Source organism: Anoplopoma fimbria, unplaced genomic scaffold (genome assembly GCF_027596085.1).
Source record: "Anoplopoma fimbria isolate UVic2021 breed Golden Eagle Sablefish unplaced genomic scaffold, Afim_UVic_2022 Un_contig_8874_pilon_pilon, whole genome shotgun sequence".
In the NCBI taxonomy this organism is placed as follows: domain Eukaryota; kingdom Metazoa; phylum Chordata; class Actinopteri; order Perciformes; family Anoplopomatidae; genus Anoplopoma; species Anoplopoma fimbria.
Window position 1 is genome coordinate 60,400 of NW_026553611.1, and position 13,387 is coordinate 73,786.

The 13,387-nt window shown below is 38.2% G+C and overlaps 1 protein-coding gene across 1 annotated transcript; it reads right to left on the reverse strand.

The window, feature by feature from the left end:
- Window positions 1–532: 532 nt before the first annotated feature.
- On the reverse strand, window positions 533–11,521 carry LOC129116651 (intermediate filament protein ON3-like). The gene is given in 11 exon segments (XM_054627442.1): window positions 533–639; window positions 1,143–1,189; window positions 1,291–1,367; window positions 2,090–2,233; window positions 2,813–2,938; window positions 3,761–3,834; window positions 3,837–3,924; window positions 5,063–5,158; window positions 7,674–7,734; window positions 8,060–8,268; window positions 11,222–11,521. Coding segments are annotated over 11 exon segments (1,329 nt in total).
- Window positions 11,522–13,387: the final 1,866 nt, after the last annotated feature.

Here is a 13,387-nt window from a genome sequence, read left to right on the forward strand (position 1 = left end):
CAGTTAATAAAAGTTAGTAATTAAATGTCCCAAATGCAGCCTCACACACACACACACACACACACACACACACACACACACACACACACACACACACACACACACACACACACACACACACACACACACACACACACACACACACAGAACTAGTGTGTGTACTGTACTTGCATGCAGTAGTGGAGGAAGTAATCAGATCTTTTACTGTAGTAAAGTACTAATACCACACAGTAAAAATACTCTGGTACAGTAAAAGGTTCCTTCTATATTCAAACTGTGACTGTTGTACTATTATATATTCTATCATTAGATTTTAATTACTCAGGCATTAATGTAAAAGCAGGATATTACTGTTGTTAATGGTTAAACTATTAACTAATGATTATTATTTGTCAGATAAATTTGGTTGAAATTAAAATATTTGCCACTAAGGTGCAGTAAGGTATAAAGTAGCATTAAACTAAATACTCAACAAAGCAGAACTAAAGTATTTGAGTATTTGTACTGAGTTTCACATGTGGAGCGTGTCCTCTCAGTGAGAGCTGTATCTGGAGCTGTCTCTGGTCTCAGTCGTCTTTATCAGCAGCTTTGGAGCAGGAGAGCTGCTGTTGCTGTGGTAACCATTGGTACTTTTAGTACCTGGACGGAGAGACGGAGCACAAGAAAGACATTTCATTTACAGTTGTCAATCAGTGGAGGAAGAAAAGATGACTATGGAAATATCATAGAAAATGAAAAAGGAGTAGAGGGGACATTCTCATTTTTAGAGACTTTTTATTCTAGAATTATTCTAATTACAGAGAAGGACAAGCTTATGTTACCTAGCTACCTAGCTAACTCTCCAGCCAACACTTTACAGCTTAACTGACGTGTTGTCACCATGACAACTAACAACAGTCACCATCTTCTTTAGTACTCGTCAAACGACTGCAGGAAACTGCTTAATGTCAGTTCTATTTCTGTTCTATTTCTGTTCTATTTCTGTTCTATTTCTGTGGGACAGTTGAATAGAAACTCTAAAGACAAAGATCTGAACTATATTTCTCTTTAAAGGCCACATGTTCAGCCAGTTATGTTGACATTTCCCGTTTAAAGAAGGAGTTTTGAGATCTTCTTCTCTATCCTCGTGGTTTTTTACTTACTGTAGTTGGAGATGGTCTGGATGTTGAAGATGGACTGCTGTCCGAGTCTGAGGAAAAAGAAGAGACAGAGAGTTTGTTTTGGTGTTTTGTATTGAAGGAGACTTCTCTTCCTCCTCTCTCCTCCTCTTCCTCCTCTTCCTCCTCTCACCTGTCCTCCTCTCCCTCCAGCAGCTTCCTGTAGGTGGCGATCTCGATGTCCAGAGCCAGTTTCAGGTTCATCAGGTCCTGCAGGAGAAGAAGAAAACAAGGAAAACTTGCATCTGCAACTGTTCTCTACGCTGCTCGTCTTCTTTCAGTCTTTCCAAGTCTTTTCTGCCTAATAACTTGCATAGTTTTATTATTTTACAACAGTTTTTTCTTACAGAGAGATGGACAGCAGAGACAGGATTACAGTCTCTCTGAGGATTAAAATCATTACTTTCTGATTTACAGGACATAATGTACAATTATTATTGCTCTTAGATGCTTGTTTTATGCTCTTAGATGCTTGTTTAAGAAAGGAGATGCACTTATGACTTCTGGTGACTAGTAGTTCTCTTGAATACCTATGTTGAATACACTTCCTGTAAGTCGCTTTGGATAAAAGCGTCTGATAAATGACTGTAATGTAATGTAATGTAATGTAATGTAATGTAATATTACTGACACATTCATTAGACATTTTAAATGAACCAAACACTCTTCACACCTGAGCTTGAGATTCTAAAGACATATCTACATGCAGCTCACCAAGAATGATAAATATATATATATTTACAACTTTACTGTTTACATTTCAATTATAATTATTTTCTAATGAATAGCTAAAGCTACCTGTTTCCTAGCAAGCTATATTAACTTCTAATTGGCACGACTCTTGTTGGGTTCAGATCCAGCTAACCATTAAAAACCTGCACTTTCTTATTTATTCTTCTTAACATGACCCACTCTGATGACTGATGACTCACCTGGTACTCTCGGAGCTGTCTGGCCATGTCTTGTTTGGCCCTCTGCAGAGCGTCCTCCAGGTCTCTGGTCCGAGCTTTGGCCTCTTTCACAGCCAGCTCTCCACGCTCCTCGGCCTCAGCCAGCTGGTTCTCCAGACCGCCACGCTGGGGGGAGGGTGGAGCAACACATCTAAAATGTATCTAAAATGTTCTAAATTTATGATCTATAGTAATCTGAAATTATCTAAATTTATCTAAAATGATCCAAATTCATCTAAATGTATCTAAAATGATGATGTGAATTGATCTAAAATTATGTAAAATTATATAAAATGATAATCTAAATTGTTTTAAAATATCTAAATTGATCTGAATTGATCTAAATTGATCTGAATTTATCTAAATTGATCTATAATGATCTAAAATGATCATCTAAAATGATTAAAATGATCTAAATTGATCTTAATGATATAAAATGATATAAAATAATATAAAATGATGATCTAAATTGTTTTAAAATGATCTAAATTGATCTAAAATTATCTAAAATGATCATCTAAAATGATTAAAATGATCTAAATTGATGTAAAATTATATAAATTATATTAAATTATATTAAATTATATTAAAATGATCTAAATTGTTTTAAAATGATATAAATTGGTCCCAAATCATCTAAAATGATCTAATATGATGATCTAAAATAATCTAATATCATTCTACAGCTGAAGGTTTCGGATGTACCTGTGCTTTCACAGCCTCTATCTCGCTCTGCAGGCGGCTGATGAGGCGGTTGACCTCGGCGACCTCTCCCTTCACCACGCGGAGCTCGTCTCCGTACTGACTCGCCTGAACCGCCATCTGGTCAAACTGCAGACGGAGGAAGGTCAACGTTAAGTCTTTGAACAGAGAGCTGGAGGTGATGACACGGGCTCCACGAAAGAGATTTAATTAATCATCTTCAAACTATTACAGATTATTATGAGAATCACTCAAAGTATTAGTTAAGTACATATTTTAAGTACGTTACTGAAGTTTATTCCATACTTTATACTTCTATTCGAACTACTATTATTTTTACTTACACTTCTACTACTACACCACATTTCAGAGAAATTATTTATATATTTATAATTACACATTTAATTAACACTAAGATACCAGTTCATTTTAAAATGATGTTTTATGAAAAAAACATTCGATCAGTTTATAAAAGATGATGCAACTGACCAACAATACTGCATATAAATCACTAATAATACAATATAAAAACACTTTTACTTTAAATACTTTGAGTATATTTGTTGCCAAATATATCTTTACTTCAGTAACATTTTGAACTTGTATCAGTGTGTTTTTATAGTGTAGTATGAGTACTTTTACTTCAGTAACATTTTGACCTTGTATCAGTGTGTTTTGTAAATTTCCCCGCTGCGGGACTAATGAAGGATTATCTTATTTTATAGTGTGGTATGAGTACTTATACTTCAGTAAAGGATCTGAATACTTTCTCCAACACTGATCCTCCTATATGTGTTCTTGTGTTGGTTTGGAAGCGTTTTGGGTTTCCCTCTCGTATAACACTCTGTCTTCTCTTTGGTTGGGAGATGTTGGGTCAGTGGGTTGAGGGTATAAAGTGTCTGTGGGCTGATATGTAACGGATCACGATGGACTCAGTCTGCTCCTCCTCACTTTGCTCTTGTACCAGGCTTCGGCCTCCTCTCGGCTCCGGGCTGCTATCTCCTCGTACTGAGCTTTGACCTCGCGACGATCGTCTCCATGTTCAGGCTGCGACTGTTGTCCATCTGCACAACCACCGACGTGTCCTTGATGCTGGCCTGCAGCTCACGCAGCTCCTGGAGACACAAAGGACACAGAATATCTAAAAGACAGATAATACTCTGAGACAATAAATGATTTATTTACATTTAAATGAGTTTGTTTGTTTCTTAAACCTCGGAGCAGATTGTAGATTGGTGTTTGATTCTTTCTTGAACAGTTTCAAATAAATGTTGAATATGACTTTATGATAATATCAGTTTAAATGTAGTTGTTTAACTATTCAGACAATCTTTATTTATGTGATGCGTTATAATCAAGTATAAAAATATTAATAAATGTTTAATGTCTTTGTAGATTCACCTTAAACTGTCCTCTGCACTTATATTGTAAAATGTAAGACATTCTGCTCCTCATTAACTAACTAACCCTAACCCACTGACATTATGGAATATAAAGAAATATTTAAAATAATTGAAATAAAAAAGGTAAGGTTGCTACTAATGATTATTTTTCTTATTAATTATTCTGCCAGTTATTGTCTTGATTTATCAATTAATCATTTGGTTGAAATTAAACTACATTTTTAAATGTTTAATTCTAATGTTTTGTTTTGTCTGAAGATGTTCATTTTATTACAATTTAAAACAATAAATAAAACTCACATTTGAGAGCCTGAAACCATCAAATGTTTGAAGAATTACCTTAATGATTTATCAATTATTAATAATTTCCTTTCATCGATTAATCAGCTGATTATTGCAGCTCCAGTTAAAAACTAATGTACTGTAGGTCAACACACTGTAATTTATAATGTAATAAATAAAACAGATTTATTCAATTAAACACAAATAAATTAACCAATCAACACATAAAAAACAGGCTGCAAAAACAGAAACCAAACAGAACTGATTAACAACACAATGGAGTAAATAGATAAAATAGATAACAACATGCTAATAAATAGTAAAATTATAAACTGACACACAAACTATCTCCGGTAATATCAGAGTCATGAGATCACAAATCTTTGGGGATAAAATGTTTCCTGTGTTTCTAGTCTTTCAATGTTCAAAGACGACGACAGCTACAGATGAAAGATTTCCGTTGATATAAAAACATCACAGAGAAAGTTAATGTCTCCGGAGAGACAGAACAATGAGCCGAGTGTTTGAATAAAGAAATACAGGAAGATGAATTAAAACGTTTCGGTACCTCCTCGTAGACGTTACGCAGGAAGTTGATTTCATCAGTCAGAGCTCCGACTTTGTCCTCCAGGTCGGCCTTCACCAGGTAGGCCGAGTCCACGTCCTGAACACAGAGACAAACAGAGACAGCAGCTCTGTGAGGACACCGACAGGCTGATGAGAGGCAGCCATGATGATTAGCATCTCTGTGTTAGCATGCTATCAGTGCTAATCATCAGTGAACACAAAGAAGAGCCGAGGCAGATGGGAAACTCTTCGGTTCTGCAGATGTTTGATCATAAACCAAAGTTATTAACATGTTGAAGTGCAAAGGGAAACATCTGAGGATCAGCAAAGTCAGGAGGGTTCATCCTCTGGGGATCATGAACACCCGTTCAAACTCTAAACGCATCCAGCTAACAGACGGTTGATGTTTTTCAGTCTGGTGGAGAACAGAGAGATTGATTGAGTCCTGCAGATAAAACACTGAGAGAAAACTTTCATTCAACTGTTTCAGCCTCATTAGAGTGTTTTTATGCTCATTTATAATTTGTGCATTAAAAAACAGTGTAAACGCTGAAAAAACAAGAAAATAAATGTTACAATACTGAAAAGAAAAAAGTTTGATAAGTTTGGCTGAAGTGGAGAAAGTTGGTTTACTCGTTTAGCAAAATGCGAGAAAGTGCAACAGAAGCAGACGTATTGAATAAATGATGAAGATCATGAAGAAAGTGAAGAGCTGAAAACATGAGGAGTGTGTGGAGCGATGAGGAGACTGAAACCTTCCTCTCATTAATACATTAATGTCCTTCGATGGTCTGGTCTCTGCTGACACTGTCAACCCAATAATACAATTATTTATTTATTTATTTATATCCTGATTAATAATTCATTATTTAATTTGACTTCTACCTGAATTGTTGTTATTAATATTTCTTCTCTTCCCCCCTTTGTTTTGTGTCCCTGTCTTACATGTGTTCATGTTCTTGTCTGCATTTGTTTTGTACTCACTTTTCTACACACACAAAAAAAACCCAGTAATGTCATATTTAAATCATGTTTCTACACTTTCTCACTAATTTGGTGGTTTGACTGAAGGTCTTCTGATGATCTTGTTGCATAACAGTAATAGATGGAGACACACTTGAATATGCATTATATTTGCAGACCTCCTGGTTAAGTCTGGTTATACTTAGCGGTTCATTTGGACTCTAAGCTGTCTGTAGAGTCATGTTGAGACATGAACCCTGCAGCTCGTTGGGGTTCAGTTTTCTGCACCGGGGTTTCTGTTCATTCTCTCAAAGCTGCAGCAGGAAACTTCCCCCAACAGATGATAAAAACACTATCAAATATTCCTCTCCCACTTAGAGGAAATGCTTCTGGTTGAATCATCAGGAAGAAACAATGTGTGTTAAAACTAATAGAAACTAGTGGATGTGTTTCCCAAAGAGAGCAACACTGAACTGTTAAAACGCAGCAGCTTCTTCTCCATTAAGACATAAAGTTAATAATCAAAATATAACACAAAAGACTTTTCATATCTCTCGTTGGTTCGACAGAAAAACACAGTGTGAGTCCTCTGGCCTCTTCCTCGTCTACCAGAGGGCCGTAACAGGAGACGGACATCAGAAACCTTCATTTACTAAACATCTCTTCATCTGCACACTACTCCTGCAGACTCCGTCTTCTGAGCATTGATTGAACATCACAAACTCAGTGTTTTAATAAAGTCTCTCTCTGTCTTTGTCCTCCAGATGTTTGCGTCGGCCAAGTCCCTGTTCATCTCTGATCAGGACAAGAGGAAACATTTCTGCCTGATGCTGAGGCTCTTCTTGGGCAACAGACAGGAATTGAGTTCAGTCGTGTTAAAACGTGATCAAACCTCTTTAAATATTTAATACTGAAACCCAGAGACTGAGTGGTTGTGATGGGTTTGTCCATCTCAGACTCACTTCTCCTTTTAATCTTTTAAAGTTTTTGGACTCATCTCAGTTTGAGCTACAGAGACATTTAAACTGCTTTGTTTTATAAGAATACAAGGTTTTAAAACAGGTTTAAGGATCATTTGATCATTGAATGACTGAATTAAAATTCTCTGGTTGATAAAATCTGCTGGTTTGTTTTTTAGTCGTCTGTGAAACTTAAACTTTAATGTTGTTTTTAACTATTTGTTGTTTTGAGTTTTTATGTGGTCAAACATTTTTAAATAAAGGTTAAATAAAAAAATACTCATCAGCATCCAAGTGCAAATTCCAAAAATGGTATAAAAAAATAAATAAATAAATAACTTCACATAAAACAAGTTTAAAAAGGTTAAAGTTCCAGTAGATATATTTTAATATTTGAAGTATTCCAGAGCTCTTTATTTATTAAGAAACAAATCTTCCTGTGAACCAAGGAGATCAGAGTTTTTTCTAGTTTGGAGAGAGAACATGAATCTCTGAACTGAATTTCATAACAATCCATCTATCAGTTGATGAAATATTTTACTGCACATCACTAATGTGAACCTCACGACGGTGTGTGTGTGTGTGTGTGTGTGTGTGTGTGTGTGTGTGTGTGTGTGTGTGTGTGTGTGTGTGTGTGTGTGTGTGTGTGTGTGTGTGTGTGTGTGTGTGTGTGTGTGTGTGTGTGCTGACCTTCTTCAGGATCACAAAGTCGTTCTCCAGGTTGTTCCTCTTGTTGATCTCGTCCTCATACCTGCAGCAGAGACACAGATGAGGTGTCACACTGATCTGCTCTGATCTCCCAGACCTCCTCCTGACTTCACCTACTTGTGTTTGTAGTCCTCCACCAGACCTCCTCCTGACTTCACCTACTTGTGTTTGTAGTCCTCCACCAGACCTCCTCCTGACTTCACCTACTTGTGTTTGTAGTCCTCCACCAGACCTCCTCCTGACTTCACCTACTTGTGTTTGTAGTCCTCCACCAGACCTCCTCCTGACTTCACCTACTTGTGTTTGTGTCCACCAGACCTCCTCCTGACCACCTACAGTCCTCCTCAGACCTCCCTGACTTCACCTACTTGTGTTTGTAGTCCTCCACCAGACCCTGCATGTTCCTCAGCTCCCCGTCCAGCTTCGTCTTGTCGTTGTTGACCAGGTCCATCTGGCGCCGCAGACCCGCCATGTAGGCCTCGAACAGGGGCTCCACGTTGGACCGGCCCGGGCCCTGACCCTGCAGCAGGTCCAGCTTGGTCTCCAGCATCTTGTTCTGCTGCTCCAGGAATCGGACCTGAACCGCGAAGGAGGAGGAAGAGACACCAGAGAAACCAGAGAGGAGGAGATATTCTGTGTTACATTAAAGTTGATAAAATACATGGATTTATATATTTTAAATTCTCTGCATGCTTTTACGTTTTGTGCTTCTGCTCTGTTTGTTTTTAGTGTCTAACAATGCTGCATCATTTTGTCTCTATTCAATGTCCCACTTTGATGATTAAGAACTCTTGACTTAAATATATTAGAGTTTATTACAACATTAATTAAGTTTCATACAGTTTGCGATCAGCTGGAAGGAACAAATCAGCGTTTAACCGTCCAGACTTTTAGGGATGGCAGTCAGAATCATCATCAACGTCTTCATCTGATCTTTACCTTCATAAATAAATGTGACGGCCTCTCAAACAGAGCGTTGTATATAAATCACACTTTCCTTCATGTTGCATAGTTTCCTACATTACAGGTAAAATAATAGTTGCAGCCATAGAGAAGAATAAGAAGCGGCATCGTTCCAGCTCCATCTCAACAACATCATCACCTGACTGTATCGTGTTTCCTGCCTGAGGAAACGTATCCTCCACCTATTGTTCCTCCTCCCTCCTCACAAAGCCTCCTCTCAGTTCGGAGCAGAATGATCTCCCTCAGAGACACGACCACACCAAGTCTGACCTGAATCATCAGGTTACAGCTCACGGCTCAATGGGGCTTAAATATCCACAGATTCAGGCTTTAAATGACTCTTTTTGGAGCTTTAACTGATCTGGTTCCTTTCTGCTACAAACCAGGATCAATAATCACATTTCACAGTGTCTCATTGGTCCTCCTTCAGGTTCAAACTGCAGCAGATAACATCAGAATAGTGACGAGGGGGGGCAGCTCTCTAAAGTTACACTTTAACTAAAGGTTTGTTTGTTAGTCCGTCGACTCGACTTTGCCTTTTAGCAGCTCAGAAAAGAAGAAGAAGAAGAAGAAGAAGAAGAAGAAGAAGAAGAAGAAGAAGAAGAAGAAGAAGAAGAAGAAGAAGAAGAAGAAGAAGAAGAAGAAGTATTCCTTCCTCGTGACAATCTAAACTCAGGAACCTGAGATAAAATCTAGAACCTGTTCTCCTGTGTTTAATGGATTCTGGCCCGGATGCAGCAGCAGGTTCCAGGTTTCCATCCATCCATCAATTATTCAGCCATAATGACTCCAGGTTGAACAAACAGAGACTCAGTCGTCTGGAGACGACCTCTCGAAACATTCAGTCCAAAAAGCACTGAAACTGCAATGCTGCATATATATTTACTACATCCTGTTGCAGAGAATATGGTTATTTTTTTTGCATTAAAGGGACTACACTAAGCTGGTTATTGGATCGATCCCAGTTTGTATATGAAAACACTGAGTCCTCCATAAACAGGTTAGTCACGGAGTTCCACAAGGTCCTGTGCTGGGACCATTCTATGGTCTATGGTCTATATATATATATATATATATATATATAACAAGAAGTTCTTAGAAAAACAATCTTACTTTTTCTCACTTTGAACATTTAATGGGATTACAATTCTGCATATTCTGCTTTATTTATTTACCTTTATTTAACCAGAATACTCAACTAAGGACCAGTTCTCATTTACTGGAAACATAATGTTTAAAGAATTATCTTCAACCTTCCAGATACTTTATCACTGTGAGTGTTTGTGCGACATTTAAAACATGTAAATCGGCCAATAGAAACGCTTCAGGAGTTTGGTTTTGTGGATTCTGTCTCTGGACGCTGGCAGTGTCTCTGCTGATGTGAGAAGACAACAATGGCTCTTTGTGAGAATGTCACTGACTCCGTGAGAAAGCAGAGACGTCCGTGAGTCCGATATCAATGTCTTCATCACTGAGCTGCTTCTGTGGGAAACTTGTGTCCTTCAGGAAACTCTACAGAAAAACTACCTCTCAGGTTTACCTCCCCAGTTTACAACAGTACTTCACTCTTTTACTATCATATATACAGATATGATCATTGTGACCTTGTTAGGTCTTCATCAAGGTCAGCTTTTTTTTTTTTGGGACACATTTTGGGACACATTGAACACATTTTATAAAACACATCAAATGCAAATAAACCGCAAAGATCTAAAGGTCATTTCAAAGAGAGATATATAACTTTATCCGGATATGAACACATTATGTCACCACCAGCGGTGATGAGGAATAATAAAAATACTAAAAAGAAAAGTGTAACAGTATTAGAGAGACATAAAGTCAGCAAACTAACTGTAATATGAGCTAACGTTAGATAATGTTATCCTAGTTATCCACTGTGAGGTCGTACCAGACCAAGACGAGCAAAGACGTGTTTTATTTATCATGAATTCAACTTTTTTGTAAAAGTGTGTTATTTCATTTTCAACAGTTACATATTTTAATTTGATACATTTTAAAAGTTGAAAGATTGAAGATAAAACATAAATGCATTACTTGGTTTATACAATGTCAGAAAATAGTGGAAAATATTTTACAATCCAATTCCTAAAGCCCAATGTGATGTTTTATTTAATCTACATTAAAACACCAGAGAACAGCTGCAAATCCTCACATTTAAGAGGCTTGAATCATAGAATATGTCTTTGTTTTGAACTTTAAAAATTAAGTTATTAGTTGCTGATTAATTTTCTGCAGAGATGAAAGAAGTACTAATACCACAGTCTATACAAGTAAAATTATTAACATCAAAACATACTAGAAGTACTCGTCATGCAAAATATAATATATTACATTATTGTATTATAATTATTGATGCATCGATGTGTTTTTAACTTTAAAGGTGGAGCTCATTTTAATGACTGCTGGTAGTTTTATTTATAATGATACATCATCATTAGTAGTTGACTATATTTAGTTTAATCAGTAAATACATTTACTTGGGTAAAGTGTGGAGTATTTAATGACGCGCTGTCTGATGTCCTGTGATGGAGTGACTGAGTCTCTACCTTGTCTATGAAGGTGGCAAAGCGGTTGTTGAGGCTCTTGATCTGCTCCTTCTCGTGGGCTCGGCTCATGGACAGGCTGGGGTCGATCTCCAGGTTGAGGGGGGCCAGCAGGCTCTTATTGACGGACAGGGAGGCCAGCGGGTGGTGAAGCCCGTTGGTGCTGGCGTACAGAGAGCTGCTGCTCAGGGAGACGCCTCCGAAGGCCCCCTGACCGGGACCGAAGCCGCTCAGCCTCCTGGACCCACTGCTGCTCCGGACCGAGTTACTGGAGCTGATCCGCTTGGTACGACTCAGACTCATGGTGGAGGAGGGAGAGAAAAGATGGAGGAAAGATGGAGGTATGAAAGCAGAGAGAGATATATGAAAGGGAAAACAAACAGTTGGAGGAAGAAGAAAGAAGTTTACGATGAAATGTGAATAAGAAGATGAAAAAGGAGGCCGAGCAGAGAGCAGCTGAGTGAATGATGGAGTGAACCAGGTGAGTCTAGGATGTCAGACCACAGTGAGGCAGCTCAGGTGACTCGAGGCCTTTTAATCCTCCTGTGGGTGGAGTCGGTGGAGGAGGAGAGAAGCTGCAGCACCAGAGATGTGGTGTCAGATATCTACACTTCCTGACTATTAGAGGACATGCCAATAAGTTACCTGTTCTTCTTGCAAAAATAGGTACAAGATTATGTGATTATGCTTTAAGATTATCTTTTTTTTTGCCGTCCAAAATGAGATCGTAATCTATAAACTAACCATTTAGTGGTAACTAAATGGTTAGTTTATAGGTTAGGTCCGGACGGCATCAGCTCAAGGCTCCTCAGATCCTGCGCAGACCAGCTGTGCAGGATAGTGGAGCAACTCTTTAACTTGAGCTTGAAGCTGGGGAGGGTACCACAGCTATGGAAGACGTCCTGCGTGGTACCAGTCCCAAAGACCCCGGGGCCAAGGACTTCAGCAGCTTCAGGCCGGTGGCTTTAACATCCCACCTGATGAAGACCCTGGAGCGGCTGGTCCTTGTGCACCTCCGCCCCCTGGTGATCTCATCTTTGGACCCTCTTCAGTTCGCTTATCAGCCTGTCATCGGGGTGGATGACGCTGTCATCTACCTGCTACAAAGACGCCTTTCTCACCTGGAAAAGGCTGGAAGCACTGTGAGAGTCATGTTCTCCGACTTCTCCAGAGCCTTCAACACCATCCAGCCTTTGCTTCTGAGGGACAAACTGGAGCAGACCGGGGTGGACCACCACCTCACTGCGTGGATCCTGGACTACCTCACCAACCTGTGGATCCTCTACTGTTCTTATGTTTTTTACTGCTCATTTGCTTATTTATTTATAATACTAATTTTGATCTTGTGTTTTTATTTGTTTTATTTACTATGTCTCTTGTTTTGCACTATCCTCTTTGCTGCTGTAATCCTGTAAATTTCCCCGCTGCGGGACTAATAAAGGATTATCTTATCTTATCTTATCTTTAATAATTCCTCTGGAGTCCTTTCTGGAGACAAATATCTGATCTTCTAGAGTCAGTTTTTTTCTACTTATCTTCACTGTAATGTTTGAGCTGGTTAACATGTGCACTGATCTGTTCGTGTCGTTGTGTTTCACGCTACTTTGGGTTTTAGATCATTCACGTTTTTTTAATGCTAAAACATAATATCACATAATTGACATGTTATCACAGAAATAAACTACAAACACTGAAACATTACACCTTGAAACACTTGTTTATCTCCACATCCATCAGTTGGAGATCAACATGATGATTCATCAGGTATAATATAATATACCTGCTTTAACATACTCTTATTTGTTTACTTGTTTACTTTTTACCATATTTTATTGTATATTTTCATATTTCCATTTTAAACTATGTCTTGTTGTGTTAGTTGTGTGTTTGTTATTTACTGTACGCACCAATTACTCACCTAGCAAAATTCCTTGTATGTGTAACATACTTGGCAATAAACAGATTCTGATTCTGAGGTGTATTTGTGTTTGTGTCACCTGATAAATGTCATTTTAATATTCACTCTTTTAGCTCTGTTTTTGGTCTCCACCACCTCCTGAGGAAGTAAATTATACCGTCAGGATGACTTGCAGATTTTTGTTGACATAAATAATTCTGCACAATGAAGCTCAAACATCTGAGAGAAGTAACGACAAACAAAACACATAT